At 35.5% G+C, this 27,321-nt stretch overlaps 1 protein-coding gene across 7 annotated transcripts in view; it reads right to left on the bottom strand.

Annotated features, from left to right (window-relative positions):
- The window catches only part of Ogdh (oxoglutarate dehydrogenase Nc73EF), a 314,890-nt gene that overhangs the window by 238,813 nt on the left and 48,756 nt on the right, over positions 1–27,321 (bottom strand). For 4 of the 7 annotated variants that reach the window (XM_067134980.2, XM_067134986.2, XM_067134982.2 and 1 more), the window contains exons 4-5: positions 15,687–15,789; positions 7,730–7,792 (exon numbers count right to left, since the gene is read on the bottom strand). The exons of 1 other annotated variant lie outside the window; for it this stretch is intronic. In XM_067134980.2, coding sequence (XP_066991081.1) covers positions 7,730–7,792; positions 15,687–15,789 — 166 coding nt within the window. The remainder of the gene's footprint in view (positions 1–7,729; positions 7,793–15,686; positions 15,790–27,321) is intronic. 2 more of the 7 variants (XM_067134985.2, XM_067134987.2) reach the window with 1 other exon arrangement.

The following is a 27,321-nucleotide window of genomic DNA, read 5'->3' as shown; positions in this document are numbered from 1 at the left end:
GGCTCAAGAAGGAATACCAACTTTACAGTCTTATTGGCCCATCCAGAAGTCTATGTAAACTCTCGTTTTCTTCAAAGTCATGTCTTTCAAAAAATCCTTAATCCTTTCTAAATTTTCTTCTTCAGGATGTACTTCGTCATCACATCAAACACAGGTATGATTAACATTCGGTATATCGTGGATTACATGATGGTGTAAAACTATACTGACTAGCAAAATTAATGGATTATTTGAATTATCTAAAGAAAAAGCCTGTTCAATTTTGAAACATTTCTTTTATTATCTACATAAACAACTATCTAAGTAATGTTATCTCTCAGTTATTGCTACCCTTAGTTAGATAATTTTTTCATGAAAATAATCAATGTAAATAATAAAACAAATATTTCACAATTTAACATGCCGTTTCCTTTGAAATTTCAAGTGATCCATTAATCTTGCATGTCAGTGTATATCTTGTGCAAGAAAAAAATTTATATATACACATGCTCAGAACCTTAAAATTAGTTTGCCTATGGCATGACGAACATAACAACAAGTGTGAGGGCTCCTCGAGTTCAAGCACAACCCGCCAGGCAGCGCTTCAGTGGGGAAGCTCCACAGTACCAACCAGCTGCCAGAGGAAACGTATTACTCCATAACTGGTAAGTACATACACTGTATTTTAAAAAACAATGAGAGATTATAATTAAAATACCATGGCAGGGTATACAATGGCAAAAATCTTACATGGAAATAACAGCTATGACCATCATATGTTGTGGAAAGCACAGGTTACTAGAGTGTACATATACAGACAAATAACACGTAACTCCCAGCATATTAAAACAAACACCCATGAACTATCTACTTAGCAACTCAATTTGTCGGTTACTGGACTTTTGAAAGGTTGCGTGAAGATTTGGCGGATGTTCGAGATTGTAAATCTCGTGGGATGTCCTTCGTTCTGAAGAAAAATTGGCACTTCACATAATGATAAACAAGTCTGGGGATTATATCCCTAACTTATTGAAGACAACAGCCAGCTCCTGAAGGATCAACTAAAAATTTTCTATGGAATTGATACAATCAAAAAATATTTCGCCCCACATCGATTTTGAGTTAACATTAAAAACTTCATATCTGGTCTGTATTGAAAGGAGATAACATACAAAAGAGGGAAATTTAATTGATCCACCTTTTTTCAATACATAACATGTTATTAACCCTCCATTGGCTGCGCCTCATTTCTTAACGCAGCTGGTCGCGGGTGAGCGGTCAGTAATGTAATATGATTTTTGAGACTTTTATTGTTATTTTTGGTGTTATTGTTTTAATTTTGATACTTGTTTATTCTTAAATTATTTTTTTGTTGATAGGTTAAGTTAAGTACTACATTCATTGAAACAGAATACACATAATTATTGCAAACACCATGGCAAAGTACTTAATGCTACACATGCCATTTTTAAATACATTTTTCTTACTATTCTACATGTGAAACATATGTTTACATATTTTACAGCAAAAAAATAGGAATCTAACACTGCACAATGAATAACTACAAATTACAATAAAAATTATTGTTGTGAAATGCATAATTTTCCAATAATTATCAAGTTAACATTATTATGTCACTGATAAATGCTTTTTTTTCGACCATGCATGCTGTGTTGTGGACTCAGGGTACATTTAGTCACTGTCTTCCATACCTATCTCAACACTACCAGGGCACCTCTGACAAATACTGACAGTGTGTTGACCACATCTTGTCACTGTTTTTCGATTCTTCTTCTTCGGGCAGCAGGCACATTTCGCCCTAGCTTGGTCTAGTTGTGGCAGAATTGTCAGCTCTTCTTGTAGTAGCCCAAGGTTTTGTTGCATTCTCATTCGAAGATCTGAATGAATGCCACTAGTAGAAGCTCTCCTTGCCGCGTGATTCTTGGTCAGATCTAAAGCCAATGTTTTCAAGAACTTTCTTCGCGTCATCTCTTCATTCGTGTTGCTTCGGAAAATGATCTGGGCGTTGATTCCTCCTATATCCAGTAATGTGAAAAATATACGAAGAGGCCATCAATAGCACACCCTTGCTACGGTGTACAGAGTTTTCAGTTTGTCTACTACGTCCACCCCTCCCTTGGTAAGGTTGTAAATCGTAATGACTGTAGGCTTCCTCAAGTCACCAGAAGATTCATCGATCTTGTCAGAATCATGCATACTTGATATTAGTATCACGTTCCTGTATTTTCGTGGCACGTAGGATACTAACAAAGCATCCTCACCGAATGCAAACAGACTAGAGTTCACTTCCCTTTGCCTAGTGTTCACAATTTCTGGTGAGATTGCAGTCTTGTTCTTTCTGATGGTAGCGACAACAGTAAGATTGTCATTTCTCACCAGTTCATTCACTAGCTCCACTGAGAGAACCAGTTGTCCATCGTTATATTACGCCCAGTGTTTTTTATTGGTTCTGTCAATCTTTTCACAATGGCACCTGGTCTGTTATTGGTAACAAACGGCCCATCCGGTTGAACTCCAGGGTAGATCTCCATATTTGAGGTGTAAAACATCCGTGAATCCACCATGGCGAAAATCTTGAGACCATACTTTGCTGGCTTCTTTGCCATATACTGCCTGAAACTGCACCATCCTCGAAAAGACTCAAGCATCTCATCAACTGTGATGTACTCTCCTACGGAATAGCAAACTTTACAGCGCTGTACAAAGCCCTCAAATATTTCTCGTATCGCCGCCAATTTATCGACGGATTTCCTTTCATTCCTCGTCTGAGCATCAAGTCGGAGACATCTCAAAAGTAAGTAAAATCTCCGGTATGACATTACTAGATGAAATATTTCTGGAGCTGTCCCATCCGTCGCCCACAAATCTTCAACATTTTAATGAGAGGACATCACACCGGATAAGTAAAGTAATCCTGTAAGAGCCTTGATTTCATTAATGTTGGTATCCACAACATCCATCTCCCGAGAATAATTAGCTCTCGTAATGCGTAAGTGAACATTCGTATGAAACACAATTTTCTCCAACACACTGTCTGGGAAGTACTGTCTTCGCATTCTGTGCAACACGAGTGACAACTGGTGAATGAATCACGATGTTTCTTTTCTTCCTACGTTTGTTGGGGTGAGGGGGATGAATATTCCACAGAGTAATGTTGTCACGACCAACATATTGAGGAGCAGGCTCAACTAGCTGACCAGGAATGACTTCGTCCCCAGAAACACAGATGCACTGTCGTGATCGCTGTTGGCGGGTTGCTCTGTATCTTGAGTACTCAGAATCTTCATTATTGCCTCAGGTAAGAGAACTGCTTCATCATCCGACTCCTCTAATAACCAATACAGATCATGGAATCTTAATTCATGACTTGTAGGCTAATATGATAAAAATAATGTGGAAGTTGGAAAAAATGTAACGCCAATGGTCGCGGCTGAGCGACTCGCTCACTTATCAACGCACTGTGGTCATGAACAATGTCTCGCTGCTAATGAAAGTCGCGCCGCACCCTGCAACATTGTCGGACTTGTTCAGAACATTCCGAAAGTCAGCTACTCGGTAATTAAGAAGTATAGTGATACTTAGCTTCGCACGGCACATCTTTAAAAAGGAAAGTGAGCGCCACGCTCACCCTGTAACCAACGGAGGGTTAATATGATCACAAATTTTTTTATCCAGGACCAGTTCGGTGTCTATGGACACCATCATCAGCTGAAACAGGTCGTATGAACAAAGATATACAAGTATGTAGTACATATAATACACCCTTAGTAATAAGTGACATTAATAGGATGAAGTACAAATACAATGCTTAAAAGAATATAAACAAGTTATGTGCTTGTTGGTCAAAGTATAAAATGAAAGTGAAGATATTAACAAATGTTTAAAGACTTGATCACTTTGGAATGGTTAAAAAGTCTCAAGCGTAGCACTGCTAAATACTAGGTGAAGAAAAAAAAAACATGGATAACCAAAAACTGACGTCGTATGCAGTCCTTCCACAGAGTATTGATAATAAAGTAACATAAGTAAGTTTGGTGGTGGCTTGTAATATCAACTCATAAAAAGAAGCCGTCATTTATGAGGTACTCAAAGAAGTTGATCATATTGCAGACAAAGAGAAAGTAGATGCATGGCCAGAAAGTTCCTGATCCAATTCGGAACCTGAAGTATGAAAAGACAGTCAAGAGTTGAAATGAAATATTGGAAATAGGGCAAAACACTATAAAGTTAAGTAGGAGACTCACCTCGAACAGCCTGATGTATGTGTGGAGAGTGGCAAGGAGCACAAGGAGCAAGTGCTAGAGCTTGCTGCCTTCTTTTTATGAGTTGATATGACAAGCCACCACCAAACTTACTTATGATACTTTATTATCAATACTCTGTGGAAGGACTGCATACGTCAGTTTTTGGTTGTTCTAGTGTTTAGCAGTGCTACGTTTGAGACTTTTTAACCATTCCAAAGTGATCAAGTCTTTAAAAATTTTTGTTAATATCTTCACTTTCATTTTATACTTTGACCAACAAGCACAAAACTTGTTTATATTCTTTTAAGCATTGTATTTTTACTTCATCCTATTAATGTCACTTATTACTAAGGGTCTATTTTATGTACTACATACTTGTATATCTTTGTTCATATGACCTGTTTCAGCTGATGATGGTGTCCACAGACACCGCAATCGGTACTGAATAAAAAAATTTGTGATCATATTAACAACATATCATGTATTGAAAAAAGGTGGATCAATTAAATTTCCCTCTATTGTATGTCGATTCTGAGTTCAGTTTTCCATTAATTACTGCACTCAAAAATAAAGTCTAAAATGAATTCACTGCTCTACCTCATTCCATTAGAAGATTTCACCTGGCATTTCTAAGCATGGTGTCGATTATCATCTTTTCCTTCTTGCTAAGGTGTTTATCATCTCTATAATTAAATGCCTGTGTATTTCCTGCTTCTCCAGCAAATTAATTATCTATTTTGCTGAGCTGAGACTGCATCTAGCTCAAATTTAATTTTGATTAGCATTTTTTAGGCACCTTTTGAGCAATAATATTCTGTTTTTGGCATCAGAAAGTACACTAGAATGACCCAAATTTTGATCAACTATTGCATCACCTTTTAATTCCCCATTCACTGCTGCACTCTCATCTTCAGTCTTTTTTTCCTGATGGCGCCTAGGTTTTTTTTCCAGTTGGGAGTTTCACGGGACTTAATCTCACGTGAAAGGTATTTTGGCAAATTAGGTAAAACGTGAGCCACTGCTCCTGGACATAATCTCCATCTCAAACAAGAGACATCCACTTTTTCACCATTCACTATAAAATTATCTGATTTTACTATCAAATCATGACAAATTCTGCCATTACATGTTAACTCCATATCCTTCCGTAGAATGGCTATGGCCCATTTTTTAAATTGATTTCTATCCTTCAGTGGAGAAAAAAATCACATATCATCAACTACGCTACCATAGCCTGACTTCCAGCCAGGCACAAAACAGTACCGCATGTTGAACTAAAATTAATCAAGCCACATACGATACATGCTTGAACCACACAACACACAAAGAACTAAGTTTAGGAACTGAAAGCAAAGAAAATTCAACTTATTCACTAAAGTATCTTGCACAGGAACGTCTCCCGCATATTACTATACCCGGCTTGCTGGAACTATTGGAGCATGTGTTGGATATAATCGCTTGCTACGCTTGCAGTGGTGGGACCACAAACTACTATGCTATAATGGCTGAGTCCTCACATTTGGTCTTTATATTCATCATGCCTATGGGTTAATACACATGCTTACAGAAAAACTGAAAGTATAAACATCAGTTGATGGAACTATATTTTATATTGAAAAAAGTTGGTATTTTCGTGTTATTGTTACCACCAATTCACCTATGCTGGTGTCTTTACATTTTCATTCTACAGTTTTCTGACCAGTTAAAAAATAGAAGGCAAAATGAAATAGAAAAATGAATAAATTTATTTATAATGGTCTTACCTTCTGCAATCAATCACATAGGTACAAACCTAATCTTAGACTGCTTAAAAAACTGTAATTCAATAATGATGCTATGCAAATAATTGAAGATGATTTATATTTTATAAGCCTGTCATTATAATCAAATTTAATGCATATTATTTAAAGGTGAACCATTCAAAAGGAAAATGCTACAGGGAAAATGTTGCTCAGTGAGGTACGACCTCATTATAGTGGTTCATCCATTGTCAAATGAGATGATGTGCTTATGTTGATAAAAGTGAGCAAGTGTTAGCAAGAGGAACAACTGTGAGAAAGCTTAAGATATTGCTGAGAAAGCCTATTATTATAACCCACAAAAAAAGTATTACTCCAAGATGTGCGGTCATGTGATATATTGTAAACTTGACAGTTCAAAGGAAAGTACACTACCTAACCATGCTTATACTGATATACATCACAGTTTGAAAAACTCACTAGTCCATTCAAACTTGAAAGAAATCATCTTTCATATAGAGGCATTGCTTCATTTAATCTCTCTTTCCTTTTGATTTGATTTTCTCACAGTTCTATGAAACTGTTGTATATCGCATTCACTAAGTAAATGAAACAAACAGTAAGTGCTCATTAATAATCCACATGCTTCACTGCAGAGAGAGAGGCAGGGGGTGGAGGAAATTATCTCATCACTGAGTAAAGAATGTCTTATATTTATTTTGTATTTGGTTACTGTTGCATGCTTACCAGATCTTAAATCCTGAATTTTTTCTTGAAAATGTAAACAAAAAAATCAGAGCACAGCTAACTTGTTAAACTGCATTGATAAATGTGTGTTCTGTCCATTCCAAAACAGGATTGAGGAGAAAATGTTTAACACTGCATATTTAACCACTTGGCAAGTCTACTATTTAACTTCATGATGTGCATGCTATAAATCAACCACCCAGCAAGTCTACTGTTTAACTTCATGATGTGTAAGTTATAACATGCCCACATGAAGACCAATGATAGGGTAATTCTCCTGGAGAAGTGAACATTTGTACCTCTATACTCTTTTTAGGTATTCAAGGCTTAACTGAATCTACTGTCCACATTCATAATCAAGTACATACATCACTTCATCACTATTGAATAACTGAAGACCCTTTTCCATAAATAAAAAGTTTAACCTTCATAACACACAAAGTAGACCTCAGAAATTCATAATGAATGAGAATATAGAACACTATGAGGGACCTCATATCTGTTTACACTCATTTTCATTATAATACATATTTAATACAAGTACTCCATGACTTAAGTTTAACATGCAATACAAATAAATTATGACATGTGAAGTTTGAAACAAGTAATGCATACACTGTATAAAATGTTCCCACTGTAATCTCCAACTCAAAGCAAATCACCATTAAGTAATATTATTAGAATAGATTATGCATGCAAAACAAAAAAATCAAACTAAGGAAAGCTGTTGCATTAAAAAGCAGAGACTGCCACCACCGCAAAATAACAACCCAATATAGAGAAGCAAATTAAAAGACAGAGGAAAGCTATTTACAAACCAGCAGGTGTATGTACAGAGTATTCATTTAAAAAATGAACTATATATTGAAAATTTACAAAATCAGTGATTAAAGACTATTTTTCATCATTTAATAGCAAACATTTCCTGACCACCTTCAATATAAATGTTATTCATACCATATTGAAGCTGGCAAAAGCTACCCTAACCTGGTTACGTACGTTCCATCATGGAGGCGACTTTCTGCTGCAGGTGCTGCGAGTATGTAGTACTTGGGCGCTTGCCTGGACAAAAACATTCCAGAAACTCTCAATCTTTGGGCACAAGAATGACTGAAGTCTGAAAGACTTCTCAGTTATCCTGTATGGACTAACTTGCAGCCATATAAGGAAAGTCTTCTGATGCATTGCATTAACTATCAACCTTTCGAAGTGAAGTTTAAATGTAACCAAGTCATTTTTATTTTATTCATTCCCTCCTTTAATTTTTCAAATAGATTTGCAATATGGGAAAAACAATGTAAAAAAGTTTTCTTGTTCTATCATGGGCTTGAATAATTTTATATAGACATTCTATTCATCAGCCAGGCCTCCCCACAAATTTTGTATTACTTAATATATTAGCTTTCCATTTGACTTGATCCATAAACATGGAATGGAACTTATGGAAAACAGATATAGAAAGTCAATTTGAAACTAATATGTCCTAAGCTAAAATCAGTCTAAAATATATTTTCAAATTCCTTAACCATTCCAGATACAGTATTACAATTAGTAAGCTGATCATTTTCCTGCAAATATTTAAAACTATTCTAATTTCATTAACTTAGTCAAAATATCTTGAATATTCATTTTTCCAATACATTCAAATAAAATACTACACAGAAAAATATGTACACAATGAGAAATGAATTATAAAAAAATTATAGCAAAATTGGACATTCAGAGTGCATAACTGAAATGTAAAATAAGAAATTTTTACATAAAAAAACCTATAGGAACTTAAAAATTTTAAAACAGCTGCTAATAGCTGATGTGCTCCAATACTGGACATAAATTAGTCAAGCAAACAGAAATAAATTAAAGAGTTGGAATATTAAAAAATGAAAATAAAATAGTTAATATATCAGCACTTGAAAGGGTGGTAGGAGGCAATGCGATGCAACAAAAGATCAAATGAAAATTAATGGCCATAATAGACAGGTCATGCAACAGTTTTCAGAATTAAAGTAACAGCAACAAAATATCTCTGACAAAAAACAGTTAAATGTTAGAAGTGAAAAGGCTGTGTATTGCATTGTAGAAGAGAAGAAAAATAATAATAATTTTTTATTTTTATTATTATTATTATTATTATTATTATTATTATTATTATTATTATTATTTAACTTTACAAGCTCAGGTAACAGAAAACCTATAAATTTGCCTATACAGCTAACAAGATTCTGCTACATCAAATGTTAAAATTATATTGTATTTCATCCAGAATTATTATAATCTCATTGGGGATGATAGCCCAGTTGTACTTTCCCTCATGAGAATAACCCATTTAAGGGGAAAACTGTCACGAAAGAAGAATTAATTTTAAAGGCTAAAGACATTTTTTGTTCATGAACCCCAAGTACTTGTGTGCATACAAAATGTGTGATAGCCAATGTTCTTATGTGGTCTTGTGTAGAGTGTTTACCTGTAATGACTTTCGTCTACAATTGAGGGGATTGCCTCAAGACTGAAAAATGGAGAAATAATCCAGAAATTTCCTTGGGCAAGAGTGGAAAAACCAGGGAAAAACCACATTGAAAACATAAGATAGGACAGGAAATGTGCAAGAAATCTGGAAACATTCAAATCTTATCCACTGGCACAATGAGAGGTCAAGGGATTACTTTTCTCCTCCCATTATCTAGAGCAACCAGATACTTGTAGAATGCATCAAATGGAACTGAAGTGAAAATGCTCAACATTTATAGTTAAAAGTGCCAACTTCTAGTCAGTGCAATACCTATAGTAAATCCGTAACAGTCACCCCCATGTATTAAAGAAATAACCTATTCTTCCTATACGTCCTTCGTCATACCAGATATAACAGACAATATAACAGATTTTTACTTCTTAGAAATTCGCAAAGTGTAGGGTAACGAACAGAAGATGTGTTTACTCTATGGGGTACCGTTAATGGAGCTGTGAACATTATCAACTGGATAGACAATAGGTAAAATGAGGTTAAAAAAAACATTTGTGAAACAAGAAAATGTGTTCGAAACAGACTTTCAACCTATTAGGTCATGTTACGTACATTTAGTACGTGTTGAAGAGATGTTAAGTACAGAACAAAAATGGCCAACCAGACACCAGTGGGATCCTAACCCACAACCTCCCGATTTTGCGTCGGTAGTAGTACCAGACCTGTAGCTCAGATCCTTTCCAACAGAACAAAGATGGCCTAGGCCACCATAGCTCAATTGGTAGAGCAACCGACGCGAAATGGGAAGGTTGTGGGTTCGGATCCCACTGGAGTCTGGTTGGCCATTTTTGTTCTGTACTTAACATCTCTTCAACACGTACTAAATGTACGTAACACGACCTAATAGGTTGAAAGTCGGTTTTGATTACAATGCGGTCGTGAAAATTCAATATTCAAGAAAATGTGTGTTCTATATATCAATTTCTTCCCTGCCTAATAGTCAACAATATCAATCTTTAAATCTTATTCCCAAATAAAAAATTTTCTTCTACAATACACACACATAATGCAATATCTGAACAGACAATGTATTTTAGGAAGAGTAAGGAAGGTCTGGACCAATAGAACAGTAGTTCAGAAAGTTAAAAATTAATAAGGTTCATGTTATTTATCAACGTTTCAAATTAAAACGGACACTAGAAAGTTACAATGTTAAGTTGAGGTCATGTTCAGGAACTAATTTCTAGAATGAAATCACACTTTAATAAATAGAGTAACTTACACATTCAATGTGAAATTTGATTGGAATGTATTTTCATCCACACTTCGTAGACAAGTTCCAAACACAACACTGAACAAAGATGCATGTTAAAAAGACCTCTTCCTTCCACACATGACTAAAAATGACACATATAGAAAATTCAATTTTCCATCAACAGAATCATCTGTAAGCCTGAAAACAATGTATCAATGAGCAATTCAATGAGTTCCAACTATTATATAAAAAAGTACAAGTAAACATGCCAAAATATCAAAATGATTAAAGGTTCTATTTAATGTTGGGTACAGTTTTTGCCTCTAGATGGCAAACATTTGACAAAATGCTTGCTATTGTTTACTATTTTCTAGGTCTTTTTCCCTTGACAAAATGCTTGCTATTGTTTACTATTTTCTAGGTCTTTTTCCCTCATCTAAATGCTATGTTAAAAGCAGAAGGCAATATCCAAGACATTCAATGCGAAAACATTTCCCATCACTACATATGGAAGAGATACTGTATGGAAAAAGCCCAGCATCAAGGATCTAAGGACACTGGAAGCAGTCAAATCACACTATTTGAACGCTGCCCTAGGTAGTTCAAAACGTACAAGATCGAGACTAGCCTATAAGCTACCCAAAGTGCCTTTTATGTATAGAAAAACTGAGAATGAATTTTACCCTTTCCTACACAGACAACTGGAAGGTTACTACACAAAGAAAGAAGAAGAGAAGTGAGATCTGACACACTTTATACATGAAGGAGGCAATGATGAATATATCATGGTCCGACACTAATCAAGGACATTAATGGTTATGAATTTCATGTTTTTGGTCCGTATTGAAAATAATATATAATAATAATAACAACGTAAACGTTTCCACCTTTTTTCAATACTAAAATTATAAATTACACGGTACTAGTTTTCTTAGGATTTCGCCAAAAGTGATCTTTGCTTCAATACGGCAGATGATGACCCCTAGATGGGTCGAAACTAGTACCGTGTAATTTATAATTTTGTGAATATATTTTAGTATTGAAAAGGTGGAAACGTTTACGTTGTTATTATTATTACTTATATATTACTAACCAAGGACTTCGACATCCTGTGGACTTGTTGGCAGTAGTCATAAAATCTGCAAAAACAAGTGTTTTCATTATCCTAACAGCAAATGCATATGCGAACTGTGTGAACAACTCCGTGATAGTTAAAATGTTACTGCATGTACAAATCTAGTAAAATCCCTAGTGGATTTTTTTCTTGTAAACTGAAGTGATTGGAATGTGAAAGTGTACATGGTGTAGTAACACCAGATATTATGCATAACTTGTGTGCATTTCAATTAATTTATTTCATTAATTAATTTAATCATTCATTAAAAGCAGAATACCATCTCAGTTAATTTAAGCTTCAGAGTTCTGTTAAGGTATATTAAGATTAACCAAACAAATGTTTGATACCTTTCCTACTTCATAGTGCACTGAATTATGTTTTCAAGTTTTAACCTGTTGACGAGTGTGCCTAAGGGACAGTCAATAGAGTGCGCACAGCATTTGCCATTTGGTCCCATATGAGGGAGCACTGCACTTGTCGTTTTAGGTTTACACTAAGAACTTAATTGCTTACTGGCATAATAAAGATATCTGGCGGCGCTTTTTGGAACTTTTTCAGCTATTCAAATAGTGTCACTGTACAAATCCTAGTTCTGTATGGTGGTGGTCTCTGCCGGAAATGTCTATACTGCCTACAGCGTAAGAGTTTGGCACACAGTTAGCCTACAGGTTACAGCAGTTTTACGATAGGCACTGGTGTGGATAGATGTTTATGCTTTTCGTAGCTATAAATATTTTAGGTTTTCGTCAATATAAATGTGAATGTATCTTCTTTTGTAAATTACCAGTGATGCTATGGAGTTTCGGGACACAAGTGATGATATAATAGACGAACTAAATAGACCAATGTAGTGAAATGTTTTGTAACGACAGTGTTTTCTCGAATGGAAAATTCTAAGTTCCCATGGAGAGAATTAGATATTTTTCACCAATAGAGCTTGTCAAGAACAGATCAGATGTAAGGCTTTTCAGGCGTTTGCTCTATTAACCAGCGTTTCGTCTTAGGTCTGACACTAAACTCATCAGAGTGGGATGTGTCAGACCCTACCCACTGATGCTGGGGCGTATGCAGGTGAACTTATCAGAAGCCCATTATAAGAGGCACATCTCCCGTATGCAGTTATCAGACTGTACATCCCTTTTTACTCCTACAATATATCATACAAAGGTAGTGAACGAAAGGGAACAGAAAAAAGAAGACGACTTTTTTTTGTGAATACCAAAGAGTGGAAAATATACCAAAAAAGCTTTTCCTGTAACTTGTCTGCTTGAAGCTGTAACATCCTCCAGGACAGGGACGCCCTCGTGCAGCAGACCACGTTGTGGAAGTCGTGAGAGGAACATATGCATGAAGTCCAAAGAAGTCTACCCCTAAATCAAGTTTGGAGCTGGCCATTCCACAACCTACATTATGGTGAATTTTACGACAATGACTGCCACGTAAGGGGTACAGGTTGCAACTGGGTCAGGTGTCGAGTGCTTGTGACAGGCAGGAATAGTATGACTTCTATGGTCCCTGTCCTTTCTATCGGTGTGCCACACAACCTGTTTCCACAAACTGATCATACCATGCTTTGATAGTTTTTACCAGTAGTAGAACTTTCTGATACTCTCCTCTGAAATGTCTTTGTATGGTAATTTGTGATGTCATTTCATGAAACCACAGACAACACTGGGCGCACTCCACACAATAGTACACCTCCATGGTGACTGCATGGAGCGGAGTATGTTGTCTAAGTCAAAAACTTCATATGGCACGACGTTTGATATGCGTCTGAATAAATTTCCATCAGTTGTTTTGAAATTATTCATTGATACTTTCAGGCAACTAATTTAGAATAACCCTGTATATTTCAAAATATTTACTTTATGATAGCCTATTCAAGCAGACGAAATAGTGATGTCAAGGAAAAGTAGGAAGCAAATATATGATTAATTAAGTAGAAGACAAAATGGGAGAGAGTGGAACAGGGCAACACAAATACTGACTGGACACATGAAAGAAACAAACTTAAAGAGTGCATAGTCATAAGGATGAAATAATGACAACAGTGGGGAAACCATACTTCTCCAAATCCAACAGGACGTTTTTTTAAATCAAAATCTCTTGTGGAAAATCAAAGGTTGTCTTGCATTCGCGACCTAACAGTAAAGAACACCACAGGCAGCAACCACAGTATCTACGCTGCTTCTCTTCATCCACCGCCCGCGCATGTAAAACTCGTCAACCACCAACATCCGTATCATTTTTAAACATCATTAGCCGCGGCAACCGGTTTAACATCACTGATTTGTCACTATGTCAACAACATTGTATTAGCATCTGCAAAAACATTTCTCAAATCCGCAGAATGGCATCAAAACATGCGAACCTTCGAATTCGCCGAGTTATAACGTGTCCACTGTACCACAGACGGTTAGTACAATTAAGTTTTATAGACAGCAGTAATATTTTCGTGATGGATCGTATTTTAGAGACGCGTGGAACAGGTATTGCCAGCAAATTTCCAATGGGTTCTCATTTATACTATGACGCTAATTTTAAGTTAATGGTTATTAAACACGCAGAAATGAAGAATAACTGTCTAGCCACAAGAAAATACAGCATAACTAAAGCCAATGTTCCGCGTTAGCGTGAAGATAAAGATAGCTTAAAAATGCGTAGCATTCAAAAAATTGCATTCAGTGGCCCGCGACATGGGCACCTTAAAGAAGTCAAAGATTAAATTGTGAGGTACGTGCACAAAAAAACACGAAAGCGGAATGGCCATATCACACCACAATAAACTTGTTGACATTCAAAGCCCATATCTTTATTATACTTCACTAGCCGCTGAAGTCTGCCGAAGCCGGCAAGCGAGACGTGTGTCTAGGGGTAGCCGGTTGTACCTGACGCTTAGTAAAAGTTTTATAAACAGCAGAATATTTTCCGGATGGATCATCGTATTGTAGAGATGTGTGGAACAGGTATTGCTGGCAAATTTTCAACGGGTTCTCTTCTATATTGTGATGCTAATTTTAAGTTAATGGTTATTAAACTCATGGAAATAAAGAATAAGGCATAACTAAAACCAATATTCGCCGTAAGGATGAAGACAAAGATAGTCTAACAATGAATACTGTACAAGAAAGGCATTCATATGATTTCACAAAGCACTTTTTAAGCCTGATTACATTTTTTGAAGGGAAAAAGTGGGGGTTGTCTTGGATTCGGAGAAATACGGTACGACGACAGATGGGATCTACATGAAAGATATTTGATAAATATTTATTTTTGCAATAGATTTTAGAGGCAGAACATTTTTGGAGGTTCGTTAGCGTGCCAGAAGCTGATATCACGGAGCTGCTACATATTTAACATCCTCAAACACCACCGACCTCAATCAAGATCGAATCTGCTATCTTTGTTACAGATGGACAATGACTGAGCCACCACATGACTGATGTTTGCGAGAGATCTGCCAGAAGTCAAAGAATAACTCTTACATATTAGTGAAGAGTAACTGAAATCATAAATAAATGATCAGATTCATTTAATGTGCAAAAAGAGACTGAGTGTCAAATAAAAAAATAAAGAAGCCTAGAAAGAAGTATAAGGCAATAAAGAAATGGATTAATAGGCACAGGTGCTTTAGACAACCAAATTATAAAAAATAATTTCAGAAAGTTTCAGAAAAAATGAAAGTGTATAAATAATATGAACTACATCTAGGAAAATAAGAAAATGTGGCAGAAAGTTAGAAGAAATACGAGGGAAAAAACTTCACTGTTTACAAGAAAGAGAAGCTGGTAAAGCTGTACAATCCAAAATGAGATCAGAATCTAGAGTACTGAAGGTCTGAAAAGAAACTTTATTATAAGGAAAGTGCAACTGGTATGGTCACCACCAAAACCAACAACATACCCAAACTCAAATCAATTAAATGTTGGACTTGCAAGCTTCCAATCAACAATTAAAAAGGAATTACCTAAATAATCAAAGTAACTGATAAGAAAGTGCTGTTATACCAGAAAAATACATTTTCACTGTTGAACTTGATGACAACGCACTACAAAACAATTGTTTTCAGACTTACATTTACTGTATGTTAACTTGACAAATCACAAAAACATGCCGTCCTTACCAAAAGAGTAGTGACTATAGAGCAACTCTGGTGGTGTTTTGTCATCCAAATCTGCACTTGAGATGCCCAATGGATCCAGCTTGGCGATGTGATGACCCCGGATCTAACAACATATGGGCATAAGCATGGGGCAAGGAGGGGTGGCACACAAAATATAAAAATGAGGTGTGACTATGCTGTACTATGATTCAAATTAAAACTGGCGAACATTTTGGAAAACATGTTATAGTATGACTGGTTTCAGAAAAAAGTTTATTACTTTTATTCTTTGTGAGATTCTTCAAAATGAACATTGATTGGTTTTGAGACTATTATTTTATCTACCATTAAAGAGAATGAACTGTGACCACCTCAGGGTTCAAAACTTCAGTTGATGCTGTCCAGATGGATGCTTTGAACAATTCCACTACAATGGGGTTCAATAAAAATATGGAATAATCCTATGTGCATGGACCCAATTACTGTGGTCCTGGGGTATGATGTAGGATTTCCCGTTTCGTGTTTATTAGGTAGGTTACGCTCGCGGACTATCAGCTGATGCATATAATTGTGAGTGATGAGATTACTGTTCTCTAGACGTGTGTGTGAGAATTTAAGTTTTATTTTGTTTTTTGGCATGTTTGTAGAAATATTATGATTTTTTATACAATAATACTGAACAGTTATTGGCAATTATTTACAAGCAATACATTAATGTGTAAAGCATTTATTTGTGATCATAGGTAATTACAGAAACTATTCTGTGGTCTTCAAGATAAAAGTAATTGTCTTTGCTGAATAGTCCGGAAACAGAGCTGAGGAAAGAAACTTTTCCGTGAGTGAAAAGGTGGTACGTAACTGGCGGAAATTAAAAGACAAGCCAGAAAACACAAAACTATTCTATACACACGTTCGGCAAGTGGAGTGGCAGCTTCATCTGAAGACGTCACGTTATCACAGCTTATCAACATGGCAGGATCTCGGTCCTCTGAAGTCGTCTCCGCATTGTCAACAGCAAAGTATTCCGCAAAAGTTGTAATGAGTTAGCTGGAAAATTTATAATGTCCAATAACGGACCATTTACATTGGTATTATAAATTTACTCATTCGGAACAAATATTTCCGATTCCCTATGGGAATCGACATCTATATCATCTCAAAAATGTGTTGAACTCCCCATACGCCATACATGTATTTAAATTGCACTTTCACTGCAGTTCAGTTTACCTTTTAAGCGGCTTGTGGAACAATTTGAACATGCAACAATTATGAAAATGAAATTTTTAAATCCAATTTTTAAATTGAAAATAAAGGATGCAACGATTACGCAGTGGCGATGATTAAGCGGTGAAATACAGTACTGCAGTTAATTTGATCATTTAAATTAAATTTGAATTTTATTATCAAAGCTAAAACATATTTATATCTTTAAATACAGACTAATTTTAGATTCCACATCAATTAACTAAGGTTACCGTAATTGTGTAGATTAAAGGGTTCTAATTATTTTGGATGCGTAAGGTAAATAGATTTTATAACTGTCAAATTCCTTACCTTACTAAAGAATTTAAAAGGATTAATATTATTCAATATTACTACAAACCTATATTTGTTAAAATTGTATATCATCATATGAACTGTCATTATTTAAAAAAAGGTAACACTTTAATGAAAGTGGTATTTATTTATAGCTTCACTTTGGCACACATTTCATTTGAAGGATCTGAAAATTTTATTTTAAAACTGTAAGTGTGGAAAACCACAAGTCAGGACCTTTTTTGTTTGTTTCCATTGATTTGTTAATGCACCATTCATAAATTTAATGGTAGATTTGGCACTGTAAGCAAAGCAAGTGAATTTTGGTGTTCGTGGATTTTATTATGTTCATTTCTTTGTTTCTTTCCTTGCTATTTACTCTATTAATTAGTGCTGAGACACTTCCTTCTGTTGTGATGTGCAATAATTTTTTTATTCTTTATTTATTAGGTATTGTTGCTCATGACTGTTTCTTTCTGGTTATGATTATAGTAAGAATTCTGTTCCTGCTCTCTGTCATGAGTTTTGGCACTATTTTTACTGGTATTAATGGCAATACAGTTCAATCATGATTATCATCATCATCATCATAAAATGGCATATCACTGGACGTATTTCATTAGTCTTCTGGCATCCCAATACCGTCTTGATAGGTGGTTCTTCTCTTTGCAGGTACGATTCGATTTTGGGCACTCAAGGAGATTATTATTGCATTCTACCATTTGTTTGTTGTACAGGAAGGTAATGCTGCCCCTGTCTACAGTACTACTTAAAGTGTACGAGCTTCTCAGGTAGCGCTAAATGAACAACAGTATTTGTAAATCAGGTATCTCATGAAGTACAAGAGTGATAAGAGCAAATAAGATACTGAGATACTAAATAAAATATCTTCACTTAACCCAAGTTTTCCAAGTAAATTCTACAAAATGACTCCTCCCCTGTTTGCTCAAGGAGTCCAGAAAGTAAAACATATTTTCAATCTAGCAAATAAACTGTACAGTATTTCAAACAAATGCATTGCCTTTTATATCATCATCATCATCATCATCACTTTACAGTTTCAGTTTCCCAGGTACCGCTGGCGAGCCTCTTCCTTTCTGTCTTATTGAGAAACGTTAATGACGTCCTACAGTGTCATTCCCCGATCTCCACTGTCTATCTTTACGATGTCCATCCAGTGGGTTCTTGGTCTTCCCACCATCCATTTTCCTGCCATATGTCTCTCCAAGCTTTTATAGCCTATGAGTCATAAATATTCTATCAATCACATCTCCTGCCTTTGCTGAACATTTGTTTACACTGAACTTCAGATTTCTCCTCTGAAGCACCCAGCTGTTTGTGTTGGTGCTAGTTATGTTTATATCCTGAACCTATGCTGCAGAACCTAATCTCATCATGTACAGCTTTGTGAATAAATAAATGCAAAATATCTTCTTATATTTGCTTTAAGAGTGACATCACAGCAAGTCAGCATCTCCCAAGGCCAGTACTACTTGCGGAACACCAAATCCTACAGTGTCATTCCCCGATCTGCACTGTCCATCTTTGCTCAGAGCCCTTTCAAAGAGGCTACCAATACAGATGTTCATAATTGATATATATTCCAGGAAACAATGCTAATGTTTTTACCACCCCAATACTCTTCCTTTAAACAAAGCCTCTCAGTATTATCAGCCACTCTGCTTACAAATTAAAAATAATTTATTTCCTTCTTTTTTTTAACTGATAGCAATAAACAATCTTTTAGAACATTTTTCTCTGATCTATCCTTTCTTATAACAAGTTCTCTTCTTGTTACCAATGTATTCACATCTTTCATAAACTTATTCCCTGCTCTCCAAAATAATTTTCTGAGCTTCTTGTTGAATCCTTCCATCAAGCCACATTTACGTTCTCTTTATCAGTGACAATTTCTCCAATAAAACAAACATGTTAACCTGTACATTTGTTCTTTATTTGTCCATTTTCTGCATAATTTCTACACATCTTTTGCATGTATTTCAGTAGTCTTGAACAACAGTACTTGTAAATCAGGTATCTCATATATAAGTACAAGCATGGCAAGTGCAAATAAGAATGCAAAAGGATACTAAACAACAGATCTTCACTTACTAAATAATAACATATTACATATATACCCTTTAAACAAAACTGTCATTATTTGTAATATTTTTACTGCACTCTCTTACAGGTGGCATTTGAACCAAAATCGTATCTCTCCATAAATTTCTGGTCTCTTCCTCAGTACCAACACACAGGGAACCTTGCCCAGATTTATCACATCTAATTTTACAAAAATGAAAATGTGTAGACATAAATTTTTATATTTCGAGACTATCGGTTAATTCCTTCCTCGTAATCTATAATCTTAATCTCCGTATTGACGAACTACACAATTAGAAATAGGAAAGGATTTCCACCTATCAATACTTATTTATTGCACTCATTATGCTACAGTACCGGTTTCGAACCCTACACAGGGTCATCTTCAGCTGAACAATACATTCACATCTATGTAATGACGCTATGATTAAGATTACATTGTCTAGGGGATGCCATATGATAACATTTAGTCACATCCAAATGGGGCATGTCGAAATGGGAACTGGCATGTATGTCACTATGAGTAACAATGCAATTGTATGACTATAATGTTATGCTTTAGGTCTTAAAATTAGTTTATAAAACACATCTCTACTTAAAACTAACACACATATATATAACATAAATACAATATAAATAGGAACACTTCATGCACATGAACGTTTGTGTCTTGCGTGTTGTTCAATTCATCGGTTGACTTCTGTGTTCAAGTAATATTTACATAGTTGTACACTTGGTTGCTGTTTCTAGAGTTTAAATGATATGATTTGCTTGTAAAATTGTCACGTTGTATGTATAAAAGATTTTGTCATCATGTATATACATACAATAAAACACTATCAATTTTAAAAACGTGCCAGACGTATGGATAGAATTAGGCTAAAATATGTATATTCAGCTCTGCTGTGTGTTGAATGTTGTTACTGTATGATTAAAATCGAATCATGTTGTCCTGTGACGTCCATAAAATTTGAGTGGCATTGGGTTCAAAGTAGTGGCTCCTTTCCCATTTGTAGGTGTGCAGTGTTGTTATGTTATTGTTATTGGTGTGGCTGAGTTGTGTTTGATATGCGAGCTAATTCTATCCATACGTCTGGCACCTTTTCAAAACTGAAAGTGTTTTATTGTATGTATATACATGACAAAATCTTTTATACATAACGTGACAATTTTACAAGCAAATCATATCATTTAAACTCCAGAAACAGCAACCAAGTGTACAACTATGTAAATAGGACTTTAACACAGAAGTCAACCAATGAATTGAACAACACGCAAGACACGAACGTTAATGTGCATGAAGTGTTCCTATTTATATTGTATTTATCATATATATATGTGTGTTAGTTTTAAGTAGAGATGTATTTTATAAACTAATTTTAAGATCTAAAGCATATCATTATAGACATACAATTACATTGTCGCTCATAGTGACATACACACCAGCTCCAGTTTCGACATGCCCCATTTGCGGAGATGCCAACTTTCAAGAAAGGTAATTCGTAATGCAGACGTTAGGCCGGGGGGAGGGAAAGGGACGGACGTAGATTTTTTTTTTTTTTTTTTTTTTTTTTTTTTTTTGTGATCTTACTAACTTACATATCATTGAAAACTTGTAGTTCCAGTTTGGTAAACGTACACTGGTGACATGCTTTTTCTTTTCATTTCATGTGCATCCATCCTCTGCACTAACAGAGCATTTAACAGTTTGGAGTTCATATTAGCATGAAATTCAGTCTTGTTCTTCCTCGTCATGTGCACCCGAAAAATCGCGGCTACACACACTACAAAAACACGTGTGAATAAGATTTTGAGGAACGCAGTAAACGGGGCCATTCTTTCGAGTATACCTCCCTAAATTTTTCAACTATATTTGGTTTATTACTAGCGTCACTAGTCACGGTAACGTAATCACACGTATTTTCCTGCACAAGAAATCGCTTCATTATTTCAAACCTTTCGCATTTCGCAACACACGATTAGCATATATCCTAGAAGAGAAACATATGTAAATTTGGCAACCAAAATAGCTATTTTTGCTAGGGGCTTTACGTCGCACCGACACAGATAGGTCTTATGGCGACGATGGGATAGGAAAGGCCTAGGAGTTGGAAGGAAGCGACCGTGGCCTTAATTAAGGTACAGCCCCAGCATTTGCCTGGTGTGAAAATGGGAAACCATGGAAAACCATCTTCAGGGCTGTCGATAGTGGGATTCGAACCTACTATCTCCCGGATGCAAGCTCACAGCCGCGCGCCTCTACGCGCACGGCCAACTCGCCCGGTAACCAAAATAGCAATAAATACTTCTTCAGCTGTCACGCACACAGTATTCACAATTAAACGGAGTTTGTCACCACTTTACTGCCAAAACAAAGACAAAAGAACTCGCATACTTGCACGGAAGTCTGATCATGTGACGAACAAAGACAAAAACTCTGCAAGATATGCCACTTCACAGATGCCTATATTTCCGGTACTGGAAGCACACAGTGTTCGTCGTGTGAAAACTCGAAATATTCTTAAACGAGGATCAGGAAAGTGGTATAAATTATAACTGAGAAATCCAAAAATAATATTCTGAGAATTCAAGCCGCCTTGTGTATCCTTTTGGTATTTGCTTTACGTCGCACCGACACAGATAGGTCTTATAGCGACGATGGGATGGGAAAGGCCTAGGAAGTGGAAGGAAGCGGCCGTGGCCTTAATTAAGGTACAGCCCCGACATTTGCCTGGAGTGAAAATGGGAAACCACGGAAAACCATCTTCGGGGCTGCCGACAGTGGGGCTCGAACCCACGATCTCCCGGTTACTGGATACTGGCCGCACTTAAGCGACTGCAGCTATCGAGCTCGGTGTATCCTTTTGAACACTTCATACACTTAGATTTAAAAATCAACAAAAAATCGTAATTTGTGGTGTGTGATTCGTAAAGGCGTAATTATGATGGGTAATTCATAATTATTATGATTGAATCGTAACAGTTGGCATCTCTGCATTTGGATGTGACTAAATGTTTATTATCATATGGCATTCCCTAGACAAGGTAATCTTAATCATAGATTCATGACATAGATGTGAATGTATTGTTCAGCTGAAGATGACCCTATGTAGGGGGTCGAAACTGGTACTGTAGCATAATAAGTGCAAAAAATAAGTTTTGATAGGTGTAAATCCTTTCCTATTTCTAATTCCTTCCTGTACATAAAATATAAATAACCCACACTGACAATACTCTAAAGAAAATTTGGTAAATTACTGGAAAAACACACCTGTGCATTTTCAAGCTCACAAGTATCTTCAGACATACCAACTTTTGAAAGTAAAAAAATCAGGTTATTTCTTTTAGGGCAGATTGCGACATGTCATGGCAAATCATTCACGCCATAGCTTTTATCAATTCAATAATATTTAACACATTATACTACTCCACCACATAACTTTTGATATCTATTTATATATACCAACATATTGCAAACATCTGAACTTTAGAACACTTGATTCCTCATCGTACCTACCGTACCTTACACCTCTTCACAAATTCTTAACTAAATTTTTGCTTAAGGCACTTACGTTGTTGAACATATTTTAAGGTTAAAAGTTTAAGCCAAAGATTTTTTTTGAAAGCATTGATCTGAACTGTGTTTTTCTCATTGTAAATGTACTAAAAATAGTCTCACAGTCGGCAATGATATGTGGATATGGTAAAATAAGCAGCACTGTGTTAAGAGATTGTATCACATTTAACCCGCGATCATTTGCGCTATGAGATTCAATCTAACGTTTTTACAAATTTTGCTACAATTCGTTTGTCCTTAGCTTTGAATCGATGTCCATTTGAAAATGCTTCATTCGGTCCTTTGAGCACACCATGATGTATTTTTGTGGTAACTGTGATATTTTGGAGGGGAGGAAAAAGTGGGGGAAAGAGCACGTCACGTGTTGTGTTAGTTGCTATATCATAGCGTGCGCGAGCGCTCGTGTGTGTGTAACCATTGAATAGCGTTAGGGGAGACCTAACAGTGCGAGTGATCATGTGTATGTGATTTTCTACAATTCAATTGATATTTACTGTTATAACCGGCAATATGAGTGTAAGTCAAAGACAGCAAATTATTAGCTGGTTGTTAGATGAAAATTATGTTGATCACATGAGTTTTCCTAGGAATAATTATGTGCTGCTTGTGTGAAAATGCTGAAAATAACCTTAATACCATAGGATAAAGTAACCTATCTTTTAGACCGTAAGCCAATATACTGTAGACTTCATTAATATTCCAAATTGTACTTGTAATGTATTGTGTACTTGTATCTGTGATTTAGTAAGTAAGCTGATATGTTTATAGGCTACTTTTATCAGTTGGTGCTATTTCATATGAAATAAATGTAATGTTTAAGTTTTTAAGCTGATATGTTTATAGGCTACTTTTATCAGTTGGTGCTATTTCATATGAAATAAATGTAATGTTTAAGTTTAACTGTATGTCGTATTCAATAAAAATAATAAAACATGTTTAAATTATCAGTATACAATAAAAACATTAAAATAAAAGTGAAAAGAAACACATGAAATTAATGATTTTTTATAAGGGAAATAGATGTTAGGTTCCACCTAACAACGCGAGTGATCGTGGATTAAAGTGCTAATTGAGAATCCAACCAGCCTTCACACTGATGAATTCACTGACTGACTGGCAGACAGAACTAGGAAAAAAGATGGAATTTTTAAACAATACAAGAATACCAAATCTGCTCTCAAAATTGGGAGATGGGTCAGGGGAGTGGAAGTATAAAAAAAATTGCAATCAGTCGCCTGCTTAAGACCAGGGAGTAGGCATGTTTGAATTTTGCACTCTAAAACATTAAAAATATGAATATAATGTGCAAAAAATATTACTACTTATTAAATGTTCTGTTTTAGCCCATGATTCAAAGACTGAGGCAGCAGATAGAAACAGAAATATACAATTAATTTAAAACAAACCTATCTAATCTAATCATTAAAAACCATTCCTATAAAAGCTAATCCTTACTTCTTCTGAAAAATAAATTCCAGGGCAAGCAATTGCTTCAAAAAAAGGCACTAGCACAAACTCAACACAGATCATTTTGATCATGAAACACCTTCCTGACTGCACAGAATTAAAACTTACTTTCCAAAATGTTCATTAAACAATTTTACTTGAGGTTAAGTATAACTAAAGACCTGAAGGCAGATGTCATCTTTCCTCATTTTTTTTTCTTCCTACATGTTAAACTAACAACATTACTAACAGACAGCATTAATACACACATATCTATATACACACATTCAATACAAAAGCAAAATCACATAATGGATTTAAGAAGAAGAAGAAAAGGAAGTCCTCAAATACTGACACAAACTTCCCTGAATTGAAGTATTCAATTTGTTCACAACCCAATACACAAGCTGGGTGAACTAACTGAAAACTTTTCTGCTATGCCTGTGTACAATAAAATATGTAAAGAGAATTAGAAGAAAAATGAGCGAACTGAAAGAATGCAGATGACTGCATCAAGATATGCAAGGTGAAAATGAATGAAAATACTCTACGAAGTTACATCAACATGTTGGACAGCATTACTAGCATGAAAACAAGGAAAATCGTGAATTCACATATTTTCTAGCACAAAATAATGTATACAATGTTAGCAAGTTATAACAGAATTTTCTAACAGCAGGTTACTCTAAAACAAAAAATAAAACAAAACCTAAATATATTATCAACACACAGTATTTATAAACACACATATATGCAAAGTCACGAGACCAAAATCACAAAACAAGATATAAAGTAAAAAGTAAACAGGTTTCAATCTATCAAGTCCTCAAATGAGATCCAATACTTGAACACAGTAGGACTATGTATGCTATACAATGCTGAGATTCTCTTGTCTAATGAGATTCAACTTGCTCCAATCCACCATTCGAACTGAGTGGTGAACCAGCAGGAAACTTTTATGGTATGACTGAGTAGATATGATACATAAACAGAACTATTGTAGCAATGGCAACGAGCTTCATAGTCTCGAAGTAAATTGTAAGACTCAATGTAGCATAATGAAATACCTAAGTACAGTAAAACCCTGGTAAAATGTTCTTTAAAGGATCACGTCTTAACTAACTATTAAGCGGAAGACAACTAACTTGCATACAGTATAACAAATATGCAACGTATTTTCCAAAATCTGTTTGTTTACTGCATTTTACTTTTCTCCATTGCTTCCAACGACGCAGTTGTATTGAGTAGATCATGATTCTTTATTATTGTTCTTAAATGTTGAAAATGGGATGCCTAATGAATCGCACACATTTAATTTCACAAATACTTCAATACACCAAGGCAACATGAACTAAGAAATATGCAAAAGTGAGAGAGAAAACAAAACAAGAGTCATGTATTATTCTGCTCAAGGGTACAGAGTTCAAGAACACACAAAGCAGGACCAATACTTTGTAAAGCCAGCAAAGAAAGAGTGGGAAAGAGATTTATGACCCTAGCAAGAACAAATAACGAAAATAAAACTATTCTTCCAAGCATTCCTGAAAACGATTTGAAAATATTCCACAAATGAAGCACGATAGGCAGGACTGGAACACAATGTACATCGTAAATTTTAAAGACTTTATGTCCGAGATGTGCAAGTACCTGAGAAAAAAAACATTTAATGCAGGATAGTATATTAACATACTGAAGTTGAAGGCCGTGGCCGTACACCATATGGGCTTCGTCCTTTATTGCGGAGAATGGTACCCATATGACGCACATTCTCCGGTCCCCATCCTTATTACTATGAAATGAAGGTATTACAGTATATACGTTAATCGGCACTACAGTATAGGATTTGGTTCATATAGTTCTCGAAAAATTAAATATATTATGGCATTATACTATAACTCTACTCATATACTTACTACAGTACTTCTTTCCAAATTGTGCCAGTTTTGTCGACTTGACAGCTGTGTGCATGTATTGGCGGCCACTTGTGAACATACGAGTGAATGACAGCGATTTATTTTCATTACTACATGGTGATTCAGAATCAAATATGGATTCGATGAAGGAAAGACCACTACTGGGAAAAGATTGAAAAATGAAAGCAGGTGGTTCCATGAAATATATGGTGTTCATCTTGTGTGAGCCACAATGTTCTGAAGTGTACCGGTATCACATGAAAAGCAATTAAACCAACTGAGGAGACCAAGCAGACTACATATAACGATTATATCCTTATTATTAGCTACGTATATTTCTTTTACAAACAATTCTGCAAAGCTTAAAAAATCAAATTAACTCAATTTCAGTCATATGTTATAGTCTAAGTGCAGCCTCCTCTTTTTTTTTTTCTTTTTTTTTTTTCATGAAAAACAAACTTATTTCATTCCACTATTTCCATAGTAAGGGATCTATCAATTGCATTACAGTTTTTACAGATATCAAGTAGAAAATACAAACCAACTAAAATAAACAATTATCTAAGTTCAAAACCAATACTTAATCAAAAAATTTGTGAAAAATTACCAGTCCAAAGGATTAAGATGTATGAAAGTGAGCAAGAACTTAATGTGTTAAGCAGACACATGTATTATTGGGGTTTCACTGTGTTTCAGAAAAGCTTGAGTTCCATCAACATGTTAGCAAATGCCATACATCAACAATTTCAATTAAAAAAATGATAAATTTCAGCAAAAGTTAAATTTGTAATCACCGAGCAATTGGCCGCATGTTTTGGATCATGTAACTATCCGCTTGCATTCAGGAGATAGTGGGTTCAAGCCCCACTGTCGGCAGCCCGAAAGATGGTTTTCCAGGGTTTCCTCAATTTTACAGCTGGCGAATGCTCGGGCTGTATCTTAATTAATGCCACTGTCACTTCCTTCCCACTCCTAGTCCTTTCCTATTCCAATGTCGCCATAAGACCTGTGTCGGAGTGACTTGGAGCAAATTGTAAAAAAAAAACTGTAATCAAAACATACATTAATGAAAACTCGAGCA

This window comes from Anabrus simplex, chromosome 1 (genome assembly GCF_040414725.1).
Source record: "Anabrus simplex isolate iqAnaSimp1 chromosome 1, ASM4041472v1, whole genome shotgun sequence".
NCBI classification, from domain to species: domain Eukaryota; kingdom Metazoa; phylum Arthropoda; class Insecta; order Orthoptera; family Tettigoniidae; genus Anabrus; species Anabrus simplex.
Note: the sequence above shows the minus strand (reverse complement) of the source record. Positions and strands in the feature narration are given on the sequence as shown.